Raw genomic sequence first — 18,820 nt, 5'->3', positions numbered from 1 at the left:
ATTACCACAATCAGCTAAAACTTCCCCCCAAAGTGCCTTATTAAGTAACTAAAAGCATAATTGATGCACTCTTACTGATGCGAAACAAGTCTATTTAAAAACAGTTAGAAGAACCATGTTGTTTGACAGGGTCTTTTTACAAGGGCCATCCATCCCGGCATGACAGCATCTCAGCTTCCCTACCCACTGAATACCTTCCTGGCATCCCCAAATGGCTTTTTTGACGCAAAATCCTCCACCAGCTGTAGCAGCCCACAGCAATATCAGAGACCTCTTGTCTCTTCATTCCAGCTTACATTGGAAACTTTTAAAAAAAATTTCTGATCTTTGAAGCAAGTTAAAAGATTTGAATGATGAAATGTTTAGAGAAATCACATATAAAAGTATGAAAGTTTGCCTCAAGAAGCTCAAACTTAACAGAAAAGGAAACAAAGTCTTAAAGAACACTTCGGTTTAGACTATGAAAGTGAGTTCTAAGCATAAACATTTATATCATGAGTCCTCAAATAAACCTTGGTATTATTATGAAGGCAGCAAATGTCCTATGGACAAGCCCTCGCCAAATCTTCATGTATTGTTAAAATAAACATACATAAAAAATTAAAGAATGAAATAATGATAGGGAAGCAGATGGAACAAAGGAAACATTTTAGAAGTATTATCTTTAAAAATACATACATAGTATCATGTAACCTAGCTTGCTGCAAGTATCACAGTATTTGAAAACTGGAATCCAGAAAAGGAGAATTACCCCTTGAGAGAGTTTTTTCTCTCAAAGTCTCTCAAAGTTTTTTAAAGCTTCTTAAAGGAAGTAGTATTTACCTCTATTCGAAACGTTCGACTTGTTGCAGGTGACAAACACTCTAACAGCTCATCTTCCTGATGGACACCAATTATTTTGTAACTTACAATTTCTAGCAGCCTTAAAAAACAAACAAACAGGAAAAGTATTAAAAAAAAATAAGGAAAACAAACCAACCCAAACAAACCAGTGCAACATTTCTTTCTCAAACCTTGACAGTTAGTGTAGTCAGGATGTAAACAGATGCTACTGCTGTACTTGTAAAACTTTAAATTTAATCTTTAGTAAAAATTAAGCTGTAAAGTTACAAGAGGTTAAATTAATTATGGCTTATGGCAAAAAAAAAAAGTGCCAGTACATGCAATTACATGACAAAGGTTTTTTAATTTGAATTATTTTTTAAACTCTCTTAATATGATCTCACTTTTAACTCGTGAGAAGTGAATAGCATGAAATGCTTGAATTGGAAACAATTATCAAACTGTGAGTTAACAAATGCAACTGAAGAAGCTTATGCACCTTCAAGGATGTAACTTTATGAAATACAAAATAAATAATTATATAAGTTTTATATTCGTAGTTAATAATAACTCTAACAACATGAATCTGGAGGCTTTTTATTTTTAACAAAGTATCAGACTTCATTTGATAATAATTATTTCCACAGTATTTTAAATTCTAAGGATACTTTTCTGCATAAAATCCACATGATCACTTAAAAGAAATTAAAATCTTCCAGGTTTACCTTAATTTGCCTGAACCTTTTTCAGAGAGTTCTACAACTTTTTTACATTCTTCTAACAGGTCCCGCACACACCCATGCTTATCTGGATATACTGTTATTTCCTATGGAAATTGAAGCACAAAAGGGTTAGAAAATCTGAAAAATATCCATATTAAGGCACAGAATGCACTGGTTTCTGCTCTTCATCCAAAATTCATCTTTAAAAGATAAAAATTACTAAAGTGAACATCTATGTTATCTTCAGAATCTTTAAGAACTAATACACATTTTCCCCCCGCCCCAAGGTACAACTTTGTTCTCATTTTGTATTATTCAGGGCCAACAGAGAATGTGACATACCAGCTTTGACACAAATGACAGCAAGCGTGTGAGAGTCAGCCTTACTCACCTCTTCCCTAAACTGGCTATTTAGCCATATGCATTTAAAACTTCTTCTGTTTTCAAAATCAGTTATTTTCATTTTGAGCTTAAGGAAGAAAAGAAAACCACTTTAGGCATACTTTGTACAAGGCAGGATTTTTTTTTTTAATTTGCACCAATGAAAACAAAAGACTCTTACCTGTTGATAGTAAAGTTTTTTAGGTTGCCTAGGCTTGAAGAACTGCAGGAGATCTCTTAAAGTACCTTCATAATTATGTCTAAGAGGATTACCAGGACCATCCCTATAACTACAGAAGGAAAAACATAAAAATCTCTTTAGAATTGCTGCTCAGTAAATTGGAGTACCAAGTCCATTTTTATCCCTGGCTTCCAGTTTCACACAATAGCCAGCACAGCCTCAGCAGTATGTGCAGAGCTTCAGGTGAGTGTATGGCAACAGAAATACCATTCACTGTGCGCGTCCACTCTCTCGGCTGTTCCCAGCTCACCTCTTGTGCTGCAGGCTGGCAGACCTGCATTCCTCTCAAACTACTAGTACAGCAGCACAGGCTTTGGACTGGGAAAGGTTAATTGGTGGAGCCCCATGACACAGTGATTCCAGTGACCGCAGCACTGTGAACCACAAAGAGCTGCTCAAATCACCAGTGTCTCACTGATGATGAGGGGAGATACCTACAGGTTAATAAAGAGCAATCTACATTTGCATGAATACAAAAAAGATGATGTAATTGGTGTGTGCATTATGCCTGCGGCATATACACAGAACTACTAATATGCTGTTTTGCTATAGTTTTACACAGATTCAAATCCAGTTTCACACAACTGTGCTTGAGAACACCACTTCAAGCAGAAATGTCCCTTTTAGTGGTTGTGAACTTGTTTTATCATCTTCATAAAACCTCATTTGCAGACTTTGCTGGAGGAGGAGCAAAAAAAATCAGTGGAGCAACTCCTGCATTTAAACCCATAAAATCAGCAAAAATCCTGCTTTTATGTGCACTTGTTTCTGCTTTCCTCCATTCTACAAATGTGCACTCACTGAAACAGCACTTGCACTAGCTTAACAATTTGTCCCATGCAGTGAGGCTTTCAAGTAATTAATGATTTTAGAAATTTAAACAATGACTCTTTGAAATGGGTCTTTTTTTCAATGACACTTACTAGAACTCTTTTAAAAGGTGCAATTCTTTGACGCTCTAGAACCAGCCATTGCAATACTTTAAACTGTCTATGCAACTTGCTGTTCATGCCAGAACAACAACATTTTACTGGGAAAGAATTAGTTAACAACCCGAAACCAGCTCCAAAGTAACTGCTACCTGTCTGTACTTGGGCTAAGTATTTGAGAGAAGTATTTTAAAGAATAGTTTAGACACAAAACACTAAGGAAATTCATCTTACCCTTGGGACTTGAAAAACTGTAATAGCATTGGATCCGTATTAAGTCTTTGCGCAACTGTCTTTGCAACCTGCAAATAAATTTTTTGTTAAGTTCTGAATTATTTTGTTCGGTTATGACATTGCTCTACAACCACACAGTCATTCATTATATGTCAAGAACATTATGCTACCGAAATTATGAGAGACCCACTATGTCTACTTCTCCGAGGCAAAATAAACTAGTATCTTTAGCTTCTGAACAGTTGACACAGAACAAGATCCACTAAGGAAAAAAAAAAAAACGGGGGGAGGAAACTCTCTCTTTTATTACAATAAATCCTTGCCACTGAAAGGCCACAAAATCCACAATAGCTTTACTCCTCTTTTGTGTGTTTGTTTTGGTTTCATTTGTTTTAGGTGTGTCTGGTGGCGTTTTATGTGGTGGTGTTTTGGGTTTTTTTTAAATTATAGTATTATTGGAGAAATAAGTAAGACTTGTTCTTTGAAAATTCCCACTATTCTTTAGTTCACGTCACAGAAATTAGCTTACTGGCTAAAATCACCACATCACTCCCATCAGGATATTTCATGTCGCTCTCTCACAAAAAGCACGAGGATTCTCTATTTTTCCCTTACCAAGAAAAAACTATGAAGAACTTATACTTGACGTAAAAATGAAACAAGACAAAGCAAGTTGCCAAAAAGCAGACAATAGAACAGGACAGCAAAAGTCATCTCTGATTTCCCCTGTGCTTGCAGGTGATCAAAGTTCCTGCCTTTGGTGACAGAAAATAAACTGGTTTTAAGTGATCTTTTTGACACTGAGAAAAGCAACTGCAGCAGAACTGTAGGGAGCCAAATCTGCTCAGGCTTTTAATAGACCAGACTAACTTTATTTTATTTTTTTTAAAGTTTCATTGTCCGGTTTTCCTCTTCTAAACACACCTGGTCACCCATAATGAACACAACAGGTTTGATTGCTTGGTGGCACTGAGCACTAAACACTGTGTGAAGAAAGCAATACAGTCTGGTCTACGAAAATTAATATTGTCAGTGATATTACAAGCAGGAAATAGGTATCACTAGATTCCCAAGATATTTTCCTTTTAACAGCTAAATAAATTGAGCAAGCTTTACATGTCACTTAGAAAGCAAACGCATAATTTCATTAGAATATCATTTCCCTGACAGAGCAGAATGGTGTTTCAAGAAAAGAATTCTATTGTCAGTAACTCATTAATAAAACTGGGGGTTAAGTCTTTTCTTCTTACGAGCATTAGCGGCTTCCTTGAATTTTTCACTACCACAATGCAAAAAGTGTACAAGAGCAGATCTACTGTTTTCTAAAAGTATGTAAAATGCACCTGTGAACTAGTGCAAAAGTTACTTTCAGAACAAGGAAACAAAAGCAGAGAAACAAACAGGACACATGCCTGAAAGTAATTCATCCTATTGGATAAAGTAACAACAAAGCCTGGGTCGTTGGGGATGGTTTTATCACAGAAAATGACATCCACACGATGATAGAGGTCTCGGAAATATTCCTTAGCTGTTGGCAGCTCACTGTTATCATTTTCTGGGTCATCCCTGCAAGAGCAAACAAACGATAATACTGTTACATACCACACTGTCACACATACAAGCAGTTAGGGCTTTTAGAAACATGTTCTACAGTAAGTCAGTGACAGTTCAGAGATATAGAAATAAAGTTCAGAAACCTTTTTAAAGAGGCACCACTCGTACACAGTAGAACTAATTCAGTCAGCAGTGACCCATACCCCGGGATTTTGGTGCGGTGCAAGGGCAGGCACGCTGTGCTCACTCCCCCGGCTATCTGGCAATCCGCTGCATCCAGTCACTTCACAACACATTCTAGCGGTAGTTGTGCCTCCCTCCCACCCTGCCACGTCACTGTGCGTCCCTATTCACACAGCTTTCCATCTACTCCTCTATTAATTGCTTTGCAGAGAAGCCAGCTGTACAGCAGCACTCCTTGAACCGCAGAAGCGGAGTGGTGGGCGCAGAGGCTGGTCTGGGTCACTACTGACTGGTACCCCTAATCTTCTCGGCAGAGAAATAATGCCAGGGTACAAGCTGTGCACTTACCCAGGAGTCAGCTGCCAGCCAAAGGTGCATAACACCAACTGGGTCAACAGGGAATGCGAGTTCCAAGGCATGACATGAGAAATACATTCATCTCACATAATCTGGGGTAAGAGTGCTGAAGATAGACTAGCTGGCTTCCACCCACTGTCAGCCCATGGAGAGAAACACAGCAATACAGTTGGGTGTGACCATCAGGAGTGAGAGCATAGAAATGCTGATTTATAGCCCTGACAAGCTTATGAAAGATCCCTTCAATGGACACAAAATGCAGGAGTTCTCCTTCTGCCTTGGAGAAAACTCCAGCTGAAGCACCAGCACACCCACGAGTCGCATACGCTCAGGCAAATCGGGAGCAGCTCATCACTGTGGACCAATATGGAACTTAATGTGAGCATAAGTAAAAGGAAACAAAGGGAAAGCAGTTTAGCTTAGTTCTAGGCTGAAAGGAGCTCCAAGCCAAGAGCCTTGTGCAGCGTTACATTGTACAGAGCTTGGGAGCTGAAAGGCTGGAGGCTCTTCAGTGTCTGAGTCATGCTGCTGTCAGGGATAAAGCTGCAGAACTCAGACGCATTGCTGAACAACACTCTTGGGTACCATTAAGACGTACTTTAGGTTATCAGTTTTCTAAACTAGCATGAAATCCCTTTTCCTTAAATAATGTGGCATGTGATAATTAAAATGCTACCGAGATTTTTTCATTTCCTCTTTGAATAAACAAATGAGAACTGCTGAGAATGTCTACTGTTGGAAAATTATACTTTGCTCTTGTTAAAAACACTAAGTTAAAGGAAGTTCTGCTTTCAAAGTGAACGAGGTGATGCAAGTGCAATGATAACCCAGCCCCGCAGAATACCTACTTCTGAAACACTATGATGTCACCGTCCATGAGTTCATCAAGAGCTTTATCAAGAGATACATCATAGTCTTGAATCCTTTCTGTTAAATTGGGTTTAACTTCCTGCAATAAAGAAAAAAAAAATATTAATCACATAGAATTTTAAAAAGGACAAAAATAAAGGTCACAGAGAAAATCAGATAAGGTAACTTGTATCTTCTTTCAACTGAAACAAATGGATAGATAGATACGTAAATTAAATGTAATCTTAGCTAAGGTCCAGATACTTCTAACTGCTATTGATAAAGCTGGCTTCTAATTTTTACTTTTGGAGTCTCACTAGAGTTATTTTAGTTTTCAAAAGTATTTTATAATTCAGCACTATCTTGTTAGCACTGAAAATTTTCAAAAACTTCAGAGATTAATTTTCTACTGATGCAGCTTCCAGGAAGCTTGGAGAACACTGGTTATGCTCACTTATTTTAATAGTGCAGAACTTTTGTACAGCAATTCACTTGTCTTTAAAATAAGAAACAAAGCCACATTAAAAATGCCTGTTATAAAATAGCTATATGCATATTATGTATGTATACTCGTAGGTTGACCTCTTGGGATATAACCACCTGTCTAAACAGACTGGAATCAAACTGCAACTCTGACCTGCAGAGTAGGAGTTCCTGACAGTTCTGTTTTTTCAGGCAGAAGTGTGTGCACTTCCCTGGAACCACCAGAGAGAGCAGCACGACCGCTAACAAAAAACACAATTAAAAAAACCCAGTTCCTTGTTCTTACTATAGCAAGGACTTTGACTTGGCAAGATCTGCATCTTCAGCACTCAATAAATACAGCAGTTATAAAGATTTATTATTTTTGTATTTGGACAGAAACGTGTAATCAGACTAAGTATTTCTTTTGCTGACTTCTATCTTAGGGAAGGAAGGAGAAGATTCAACATTTTCTCAACTCTGCTGTCTACAGGGGGCACTGAAAATACAATGGCCAACTATGTCAGCAGCATCAGCTCCTCCAACGCTGCAACTCAGAGGATAAGCACGAGTTCAGCACAGCAAAGCTGCTCACGTAAGGCTTCATGTAGACATTTTTTGTTTTTAAAGCCTCACACTTCTAGTTGGTCACTTTTAAATCTGTTTTGAAATTAACTATCTACTGATACTCTCTGGCAGCAATATAGACTTCAAAGCTATAGGTTACAGAGTGCTTATGATTTATAAATTACCATTACTGTAAGCAACATTTTTTAACCAATAAAGCTTCTTTTTATCTAGTTATAGCATGTAAAAGACAAAAAGTCTATGAATCCAAACCTCATAGAGGATAAGGTTAGTTTCTTGTGGAAATCCTGCTCTCTCACACATAACTGGAAGCAAGTCACCTATTGGAAAAGAAAAAGACTTAAATGTGTTGCACTGCTACTGAGACCTCCTGCAAAAAGGAGAGAACCTCTTTTCCACCCTGGTTAAATAGTTTTAAAATGCCTAAGAAAGAGAGCCTTCCAGGCTAAGGCTTCCCTTATTGACATTCAACTCAGAGACAGACTTTAAGGTTTCCTTCCACTTCACCTGAACGACAACAAAAACATGCGCAAAGCCAACCAAAAACCAAAGAGATGAAATAACACTGCTCCTTCTCCAGAGAAAAAGTCTAATCTCTTTTTAAAAAATTAAGACCACTAAAATACAAAATTCAAAAACATGTACTAGTAAATAAAATGAGATATTGAAAATGACAAATTGAAGTATTTTAACTCGGTGGACATTTGCTGAATTCTTTAAATGGAGCCATATGAAAACCAAGGCTCATGCCTGTGCTGGTTTGGTCTGGGACAGAGTTAAATTTCTCCACAGTAGCGGCATTTAGGATTTGTGCTGAAACTGGTGTTGACGCCACAGTGATGTTTTAGTTACTGCCCAGCAGTCAAGACCTTTTCTGCTTCTCACCCCACCCCACCAGTGAGTAGGGGTGCACAAGGAGCTGGGAGGGGGCACAGCCAGGACAGGTGACCCCAAGCGACATTACACACCATGTGACATCATGCTCAGTATGTATTTTGGGGGAAGAAGGAGGAGGTGGGGGATGTTTGCAGCGATGGTGTTTGTCTTCCCAAGTCACCATTATATGTGATGGAGCCTGGCTGTCCTGGAGATGCTGAACACCCGCCTGCAATGGGAAGTGCGGGTGAATTCCTTCGTTTCCTTTGCTTGTGCGTGGCTTTTGCTTTGCCTATTAAACCATCTTCATCTCAACCCCGCAAGTTTTCTATTCCTCTGACTCTCTTGCCCATCCCTTGCAGTGGGGGGTGAGCGAGCAGCTGTGTAGGGCTTACCTGAGCTGGGGTTAAAACCACCAGCTGGTTTTTACCCCAGCTGGGGTTAAAACTTGAAACAGAAGGGAAAAAAACAAGCTGGAGAGCAATATCAAATTACAAAGCTTTACAGTGAGTCCAAAACAGCTGTTTATGCTCAACAACACCTGGAGAATACAGCAAACCTGTAACAAAAAATTAACTGACAGCCAACCGTGTATACAGGCAACGCTCTCAGCCTTGCAGAGAGTTTCACTGACACAAAGTGGGGAAGAGAACTACCAGGTGTTGGGAGAGATCAGAATTTCTTTCTGTGATCTACCTTTGATTTCAGTGATAAAACTAATATTAAAAGAAAAAACCCACCACAAGCTATTGTCTTAAAAAAATTCAGCTAAAACAGTGGAATTAAATTTTAGAACTCACGTATTTTACAGGATATAGGTGTATAGATATGTCCACAATAATTCAAACTCCGAGTCTTCGGATCATACATCTTCAGAAACAACATTACATCATCTACAAATTAAGAAACAAGATTTAATTTTAAGTAAGGCTTGTTTGAGTATGCAGAGGGAATCACCTAGATATTTTTCTTTAAACAGTAACAAAGATGTGTATTTAATAATTTAATGTCCTTAAAATATTCTTAAATGCTACTTCTTATAAATCATTTTTAGTATATATTTGTATAAGTTTATTCGGTGATTTCTAAAAAAATGTGAAACATCTTACACATGAAGAGAAATGAGGGAAACACCGTATGAGACAAACTAATTTCAGCACTACAGTTTGATGGGTACATCATCATCGAAAAAACAGCACACCATGTCAATGTTTTCTGAGATATACCCAAAATAAAAGTATTCTGTACTAACTCAAGTTTTAGCATATATGCTTACGGTCTTTATCAAACTTGGGTAACGTTGCTCCAGTAGCAGCCATCTCTGGATCTACTGTTTCCAAAAATATTGTCCATGGATTTTCATTGTCACTGAGCTCAATCATCTATATAGAAAGATGTGGAAGAAGATAAAAAAGTCTCTGGAGAATACAATATAAGCTGATATCTGCATTTTCATCAGATACAAGAAACTTTATGACACTCCATGAGTGGGAGAATTACTTTTTTTCAGTTGTGTTAATGACAGGAAGTTTATAAAGTTTATTAAGAGAAATAATGAGAGATATAAAAACATCAAAAAAGTTTTAATGAAACACAAACAACAGGTTTTATTTTAAAATGGACCTATTTCTTTTTCATTTTAAAAAATACACCCCCAGCTGTCTTTATTATGGCAAGAAAATTACTTCACTTTAGAAGTAACAGGACAGTGAAACCGATCACTGTTTTCTGTGGTACACACAATGTTTTACATTTCAAGCAACACATTTCATTAAATCCAGGCTTTTTGCCCAAATAATGGATGACTCAGAACAACATTTCTGTTTGAAATCTAACATAAAAATCATGATCATGCCTTTTTCATGGAAGAAATGTCATGCACCACACTTTTCCCTCCTGTACAAATCAAGCCACTACATCTCATCTTCTCAAGTATCAAACTTCAGCAGATACAGATTAAATTAAAACACTGAAAAAATCTGATGTCCTAAACTTACAGATGCATAAAGAGAACTAAAAATCATGGATGATACACAGAAATAATGTCTTATATCAATGAATATTTACCGTTTTATTGCCATCTGCTTCATTATCTAACATTGCAGGTCTTTTGGTTCCATTACTTCTAGCCTGCATTGGCCATAATCTGATCTGATCCTGGGGAAATCCCTAAAATAAATAAAAATGGTGACGGGAAACAAACAAATGAAATGTTGTTGAAGGCTAAGATACTTCTTTTAAACTCAAACAGATCCTCTCTTTTAAAAGGTCTAAATTATTACTGCTGGCAATACCTGGAGAAGATAAAGACTATGAAGCAACCACAATATCATCAAATAAATAAATACAAATATTCGGCTACAGAAAACTTACCATTGTTTGAGAGAGATTTTGAACAAATTCCGTAAGTGTGGAGTTTTTTAATACTTTGAAAACAGTGTATTTCACTTTTTCTTCATCATACATATCATTGCCTTGGTGACCACAAAACTGATCCTCTGCCACTATCTGAAAAATTACATTTAAAGGTTACTATTCGTTTAAACTCAGCTGCACAATGTAATAGTTTCTGATGCTGCTTTCCTAGGCAACATCACTGGCTCTCTGGATAGTGGCAAACTGCTAACACTATTCGTGTTCTCATGAAGAAAATTTGCAAGTCTACAGATTATAATGAAATTTAAAAATAGTGATTGATAGTCAAATCAGTGTAAGTAATTAAAATACACTAATTCTTACAAATCCCAAACAATTAAAAACCAGTTGCGCTTAGATCCCAATCTTGGAAACATGTGCTCTAACAAGCTTGGCACTTAAAAAAAGGCTACATAATTGTTTTGCTGGTGTAATGCGAGGAAGCTGCCCTAAAACGTCTCCTACATCTCCCGTGGCTCCCACGCATTCTTTGTTAACAGAAAGACAAACGGTGCCACTCAGCTCAAGCTAAACTTCACCGGTATCTCTCCTTCAGAACATCAGAAAGAAGATGCGAGGAAACATGGAGGCAAATGTAAAATGGGTTCTATTTTCTTGTGCCAGATGGGTGCTGGAAAAAGCCATAAGCAGAGTTCCTTAAGGCAATTCATAATAATCTAGTCCATCTGGCTTTTCCAAAAACATAATTGCAAATATAAGCACTCTCTCCTTCTGCTTCTACTTGATGAGCTCAGTTTGGCAGTAGTCCAGGCTTGCAGCCTATGGCTAGATAACTCTAATTTTAGAAAATAATTCTTGAAAGAGATAAAAGTGCAGTGGCAGGGCAGCCATTTAAAAATCACCTGGTCCTTTTCCTTTCACCTGAACTTACTCTTTTTACTTAGAAGCACATAACTTCTAGAGAAAACAGAAATGTCTACAACATATGGTACAATTTGTTTCATTAGGATTTGTTGCATAGGTAAATATACTTACAAGCACTAAAATAATATAACTTCAAGCACTATTTCCAAACATGAATTAAAAAAAAAAAAAAAAAAAAAAAGAAGAAGAAAAATCAAGATTTGTCTTGGGTGGCTCAATATTCCGAATTTTAATGGTAAGATAGTTGCCACTTGATCTGTTTCAAAAGCTGACCTGCACTTGCATATAGAGGTGAGCTTCCTGCCTCTCCTTCCTCTTCTGAGCTTCTATCCTCTTCTCTTCTTGTAGCCTTTCTACAAGTTGTTGAGGAATATCATGGTCCGTAACAGGCTGCAAAACTTCACCTACAAAGTGGATTTATGATGTCATTTCAAGACTTACATCAAACACGGTTTTCTTCATATACACTTGACTTTCCTCTGATTTTAAGTCAAACCATCTTTTCTCATCTTTTAATTAAAAACACGGTTTTATATCATCATGTTTTGGCAGAAGCAGCATTTTCTATTCCAAGCCAAAATGCACTACTTCCGTGAAATATGAATATTTAATTCAGAAGTCTATCATACATTTCAGGATTAAAAAAATATTTACCACCACAATTTTTTTAGTATACATATACATCTATGTATTTATAATTGATTGGACTTAGTTTCTATCACTGAAGTTAGTTCACTAACTAACCATCCCATAAAACAATCAAGGCTGAAGCACTTTGTAGATGCACAGTCTTGAAGACAAGACAACGCCAGATTAGCGCAGACTTTGCAAAAGTGAGAGAAAGGCTGGTTGATCCCACAGAATTTATAAATTCCCACTATAACTAACGAAGCCCCATCGTATAGGAAGGCTGTCAATAATTCAAAAGTAAAATACAGCCTTAAGTCCCTGTAAGTAAATCTAACTCGGAGCACACGGTGAGCATACGTACTTAATTTTGATTCCCTGATGTAAACCAACATGTATGCATTGGTACAGTGTCGTACAGATAAGTCATCGTCATGACCGCCGTAGTTGTGTTCAATTGCTTCTTCCTTTGTACATCTTGATACAACATCGTCATCAAATTTACACCACTAGAGAGAAAGTTTTAGATAAATATTATTTTGCACACAAAAACATGTTCTTGAACGATAAATTAATCCTATTTCTGGCATGCTTTTCAGATTCTTGAAGTAACTGTAAGTGCTCTTCAAGCAGCATGAGTTTATAAAAAAAAATAAATCTAGTTCAATATAATTTGTGCTACCTGTTACTTGTGCTCAGCATAAGGCCATAAATAAACCTTTACTGAAATATTTGAACATCTTATACTGAATATCAAAATCCCAATAATTATTAAAAGAACTTTCCCTTAAGACTATTATTCAAAAATCTAACATTTTTATATGAATCGGAAAATTGACCCCCATTTGTTGTAAAATGAAATAAAAAGCAGCGATGCACAAAACATCTAGTAACTACTGGTGCATTTAAAGTACTTTACAGCAAATTTTCAACTAAAACAAAAAAGCCAATTAAGAATGAAAGACAAATAGCAACAAATTCACACCAAAATCTGAATTTTACTTTTACTGTGAACGGTCATGTACACACAAAACCAGTCAACTCAAGGGAAGAGGCACCTGACCTATAAATGTCCAATCCAATCAAGTCGCCTAAACATGTACCAGTGCGACACGCAACGATATTGAACTTCTGAGTCACAGAAACATTTGAAACATTCGTATTTGCTTCGGCATAAAGTCAGCCTAAGAAAATGCTGGATAAAATCTGACTGCAGTATAACTTCAACATATATACACACACAACTGAAGGGATTCCCTTCGCTCAAAGTCTTTGCCAAAAGCCAATAGCAAAGATGAAGCTGCTCTTCTTAAGAACCAGATGATTCTTTAACACCTGCAAATGCAGGCTCCACCCTACAGAGTAAAAAGCCAACATGAGGGCTGCTGGTTTTAATTCTGTAAATACAAGGTAAGTTTCCCAAATATGTTAGAATAGGCACCAAAAGAAAGAGTATCAAGCTAAGAACTACATGGAGGAGTCAAGTCCTTGTGTGATGAAGTGAGTGTGCCAGCACACTCTTCAATTATGGAACAAAAATCCCAAAGATTTGCCCATTATGAAAACTGCAAGTATATATTTGCAAAACACAAATATGTTTAGGTGCGTTTCAATACTCACTTTGCCATCGCCCTTTGGATTTAAGTAAACAACATAATGTCCACCATGGTTATCTCCACTGTGCACTAGAACTGCATGAAGAATGTAATTTGCAGGATCTTTAGGATCCGTTTTTTGCAAAAATTCATCTAGTGGCAACTGTTCAGGAAATTCAAACCTAGTTTTGAAGAGAATTAAGACAGTTTTATTTGTAGTTAAGACAGACGCGTGCTGTTACTCAAGACATCAGTACTTCTAAAGCAAGTCACAAAAATTGAACAAGTTACTGTTGCAATGTCATTTCTGTCCAGGATACACTGCACACAGTGGCAGATTTTATACTGTTTTAATATGGAATTTAAATGGTCTTCATAAGCACCTCTGAAAAAGTATGCCTCCGTAACAAGGGTAAGAGAACTTCAGTTGCAACAGTGCTGGTTTGGATTCACTGTGACAAGGGAAAAGCTCAAAACCTGCTGTTTTCTAGCACAACAATTCAGCTCTTATAGCACAGGTACCACCAGAATGGAATGTTATTTTGCAATGTCTTTCAGCTGCTGCAGTTTCACCTTCTTGATGAGACTGAAATCGTTGCAATACAGATTTAATTTACAACCAACGACGTACCCCCTTGAGAAATTATCAGCCTCTGCTTAGAGCGAGTGGGCATGGACATAGATGGAGAAAAAGCAGAGAACTACGTATTCATCCTACTTAGTCTTGTAGCAGCTTATGGGAACGTTCCAGCTTTCCACAGACAGCAAAAATAATGTTCCACAAAGCCTTAAAGGATGCGTTCACTCATTTCATATCCAAAGCAACAGCTAGAAATGACTTATTAAGTATTCAGTTTGTCATTTAGAACCTTTTGGGGATGTCCACCATGTGTGACTGCACACACCCTCCTCTTGGAGTCAAACAAAAAACACCCAACCCAACCAACCACCACAAAACAAAACAAACAAAAACCCCAAACAAACCAACCAACCAACCAATCACCAACCCAAAAAACTTACCTATCATTTATCTTGATGTTTTGGTCAGTCTGAGGATCATACATAAATCTCATGAGCTGTAGATGTAATACTGGTGGCAATGTTAGGAACTTCACACCTTTCTCTGCCTCCTGGACATTTTAAAGGAAATAGAGGGTTGAAATCACAAGATATTTAGCAACTCAAAATACTTGTTTGCTGCAGAAGCCCTTCCTATGGACTTGTATTTTATAGGCTTGACAACACAATGTGCACCAAAGACCGGTTCAAAACTTGCGTGGAAGTTACTATTAACACTGCACCAACCTGCCCAGACGCTACTCCAGTAACACAAGAACCCAGTTAATTTAAATTTAGGTCCTTCATACAAGCACATGTGAACACCTCACTGTATTAAGAGCAAGTCACCTGAATAAACAAAATTAAAAGAGAATAAGGAGGCAAAACCTCATTTTGATCAATTAAGAATTTCATGCTCGTATCCTGACAACAAATACTCGGTACCTTCCTAAGAGCTGAAGAATACATAGAATCTTACTGACAAACCCTGGTATATGGAAGCTGCCAAAGTAAACTTTAATAAGACAACATTTTTTATAAAGGGCTTTGGCTTCCTACAGTGCAGCAAAGTGCAGCTGAAAAGCTGAGAAACGTGTGCACACACAAATGTTTAAAATTCCACAGGTTCATTTGGCATTCTTGTTGATGATACAAAAATAACCTCTCTAAAATCACTTTCAGAGCTATGCCGCCTTTTTACTAGATGCACAGAAGAACAGACTACTCTTAGAAGAACAACTAGGTCTGGAGATCTGTAGAGAAGTTAACAATTCTAGTCACTAAAACACTTACAGGTGTAAAACACATTGCTAAAGAGTTTGCTTTAAAATCCAAGCTCCATTTTAAGAAACCCAACAGCAATTAAGAGCAGCTACGTAAAAGCTTGTTGAAGGTGGGAAAAAAAAAAAAAAAAAAAATCACTAAAATCAGTTGACAGAACCTAGAATGGGTTTTGCAACATTTCTGTATACCATAACTTTAAGTTACTTTATCAAGGACAGAGAAATAAAATTTAAAACCAAATTAAAAAAAAAAATACCTGCAAGCCGTGTTCTCCTGCATCGTACTTGTTATCACCATCCAGCTGTTCCACTGCAACGTAGTCAATGAAGGACTCAAAAACTAAATGAAAAAAATATTGGGGAATTGTAGGGAAGGAGGAAGAAAAAACTCTAAGTTTACTCTAGTCTGGGGGCTTAACAATGTATAAATCAAATAACATATTAAGACATGAGAGTTTGTGTTTTAATATTTCTATCTTTATTTAAAAATAAATTATATGGCTTAAGAATGTCAAGAAATGCACCAAATTGTAGAGGCATACATAAAAATATCAACAGATTTTAAAATCACATAGTTACAACTGTCTGCCAAATTTCATATTCTCACTTTACATGTGTCAGGTATCAAGCTAGATGATCCTGCTTGCTGGACTCTTACATGTCCTTTTTCATGTCTTGTATGCCAAGTACTTGGTAAAGTGATGACAAAGGACCACTGTTACACTGCCCAGTTAGTTCATTCTTTCTATTTGCTTTTACTATGGTCAGGTCTAAATAAGAATCTATTTCCTCCGAGTTCATCTTCATATATAAATTACAACCTACTGTGACAACACTACTATTATGACCATGGCACAGCATGCACTTCTGTGACACCAAGAAAACTTCTAATAGTCATAGGCTTTTATGAAGAGAGAAATAGGGAGGAAGGAGCAGGGAAGGGAAACGGGAGAAAGGAAAAAAGGCAACCAAAGTAAAAACATTTTCTGCAGAAAATGTTTTCAATGAGGTATCAAAGACTCTTTCCTCTGAAATTCAAGGAAGGATATTTCCAAGTGCTGAGCACCAACAAACACATTTGAAATCAACAGGCAGTAAAGACGCCCAAGATGCTGACGTATTTGATCAGTGCATATGACAATGTATCACTTACTATTTTTCTTTCCCTTTATACTTAGCTGGATGTCATAATAATCTTCTATTCGTTCAGATCGATAGTCTACGTGTTTGCATTGGATATAAGACTGTAAACAAAAAAACCCACAGAATTTCAATGTATACAAGTAACAGAGTTAATTCAAAATGTTGGAAAAAAAAAAATTAAATACATACCACCATCTTCCCTCTGAACAATTTAGGAATAGTGCCTTCTACACATGTGCCTTTCATTTTATTTTCCACATTATCAAGCAGCTGAAAGAAAAAATAGTTTTTACACAGGATAAACTTGCAGGTTTTGTATTTATTCATCACACACAGATGACTACTTCACTGATGAAACTCTAAATCACTTGCATAAAAACAAAATGTTCATCTATTCATATTGGCATCTCCTTTCTAGTCCTTTAAATCTGTGTCTTCCACCTAAAAACTGCACTGAGGGCTACTCCAGCTACATTCCCTTGAGTTTGGAAAACCTCATAAATGTAAAGATGCATTTGCATCTTGAAATCTGCATTTCTCTCCATGGCTACATAAGGACCACTTCCATTTATTTTCAGCCTTCCCTACTCTTTACAAATTCCTCACCCACACAAGGCCACAATCAATCCCATTCTTCAAAGAAAAAAAAAAATCAACCAAGGCAAAACCTCTATGTCTTAGAGACCTAATTTAAATTGATCAGTGCCAGTATTACTAGGATTGTTACTAAATTATCTTATATATACACAGTATCAAGAGATAATATTATGCATCACTGATCAGTAAGAAATAGTAAAAACATACCACTCGACATAATTCCTGGACATCATGTTGCATGAAGCTGTCTAAAGTTTCCCACCTTTGTAAGACAAATAAATACACAATTACTATATTATGAAGAAAAATTACCACTCAAAAGACTTTTTTTTTTTCAGATCAAGAATTTAATACATAGCAAGAGATAAAGATCCTGAGATTTCACACTGGCTGATACATAGGTTGTTTTAGTTCCATAGCCTTTACAGGGCAGTAGAAGGGGCAGTGAAGCAGTGGAACACTGGCAGCCGCTCTGTGTCCCCCTGTCCTCTCTGGGGATGGCGGACAGGGACAGCAGCTGGAATCAGCCAAAGAGGCTAGGGCTGGGCTCTTGCTAGCAGACGAATTCTTCCAGTCTACAACCTGGTCTCAGATTACGTCAAAAAACTCTTAAGAAAAGGCCTGGGAGCAATTCAGCGCTGTCAGAACAGTTTCCGCAGCATGTTTCCAGCTGCCTCACTCCTGAGAGCCCTTCAGGTGCAGTCAAGTAGCGCTCAGGGATTATTTCAGTACATGAAAGGAAGTAAATGGATTTATACAAAATCCTGGCTCCTTTCTGCTCATCTAAACAGTTAATCCTGGACGCACGGTAACCCCCAGGATGCAGGAGGCATCCAGCCTCCTGAACCGTCCCCGTGCAAAAACACTTGTGTGACAGGCGGGGTGACAACAACAGCCTCCCGACACCGTAGAACACAGCAGCACGGGTGCTCAGCACTACTGCCTTAAAGAAAAAGCAGCATAAAGCATTTCCAGTTTCAGTATGAAATACTTTCTCGTACAAGCTCTTTAACTTAAACTCAAGAATGTTTTTTTAAGTCCCTGACAACTCTTTTCCCAGAGCAACCACTCCTAACTGTATGAAATAAGCCCTGTAGGCTCTGGCTCGGCAGGAGGTTCAAGCGCAGCCCTTGGAGCCACAAGCACAGGGTGACCAGGACCAACACTGACGTTATCTGTCCCTCCATATCTTCTCAGTGCCTCGCTGTCACACTGTGCCACCACAACAGTGTGGGGCTCCACATCGAAACAAGCTGAACGAAGTGACCTGTAGGGTAATTAAAAATGGAACATAACCTCCTGACTCCCTAGACTTTCCATATTAGCCAGCTTAAAGGATAAAATCAGAGAAAAAGCTTACAGACTAATATCAGGATTAAAAAAGGGCTCCTTCGGACAATGGCATCACTTTCTACTGAGAGAAGCCAAACTTCGTTAGAAACTCACAATAACCAGTAAAAAGTGATGCTCTACAGGGCAGACAAGTAGGTCTCACAAGGTCAGAACCTTCCCACACTGA

General features: G+C 37.6%; 1 protein-coding gene across 1 annotated transcript in view; it reads right to left on the bottom strand.

The window, feature by feature from the left end:
- Positions 1–18,820, bottom strand: part of USP7 (ubiquitin specific peptidase 7) — a 69,449-nt gene that overhangs the window by 5,157 nt on the left and 45,472 nt on the right. The window contains exons 8-27 of the mRNA XM_065644486.1: positions 17,509–17,563; positions 16,894–16,974; positions 16,715–16,805; positions 15,819–15,901; positions 14,741–14,850; positions 13,746–13,902; positions 12,490–12,634; positions 11,772–11,902; positions 10,572–10,706; positions 10,266–10,367; positions 9,475–9,580; positions 8,999–9,091; positions 7,575–7,642; positions 6,272–6,372; positions 4,742–4,895; positions 3,330–3,397; positions 2,107–2,215; positions 1,936–2,013; positions 1,548–1,648; positions 823–922 (exon numbers count right to left, since the gene is read on the bottom strand). Of these exons, the coding sequence (XP_065500558.1) occupies positions 823–922; positions 1,548–1,648; positions 1,936–2,013; positions 2,107–2,215; positions 3,330–3,397; positions 4,742–4,895; positions 6,272–6,372; positions 7,575–7,642; positions 8,999–9,091; positions 9,475–9,580; positions 10,266–10,367; positions 10,572–10,706; positions 11,772–11,902; positions 12,490–12,634; positions 13,746–13,902; positions 14,741–14,850; positions 15,819–15,901; positions 16,715–16,805; positions 16,894–16,974; positions 17,509–17,563 (2,068 nt within the window). The remainder of the gene's footprint in view (positions 1–822; positions 923–1,547; positions 1,649–1,935; positions 2,014–2,106; positions 2,216–3,329; positions 3,398–4,741; positions 4,896–6,271; positions 6,373–7,574; positions 7,643–8,998; positions 9,092–9,474; positions 9,581–10,265; positions 10,368–10,571; positions 10,707–11,771; positions 11,903–12,489; positions 12,635–13,745; positions 13,903–14,740; positions 14,851–15,818; positions 15,902–16,714; positions 16,806–16,893; positions 16,975–17,508; positions 17,564–18,820) is intronic.

This window comes from Caloenas nicobarica, chromosome 14 (genome assembly GCF_036013445.1).
Source record: "Caloenas nicobarica isolate bCalNic1 chromosome 14, bCalNic1.hap1, whole genome shotgun sequence".
Classification (NCBI taxonomy): Eukaryota; Metazoa; Chordata; class Aves; order Columbiformes; family Columbidae; genus Caloenas; species Caloenas nicobarica.
This window is presented reverse-complemented; position numbering and strand designations above follow the sequence as displayed.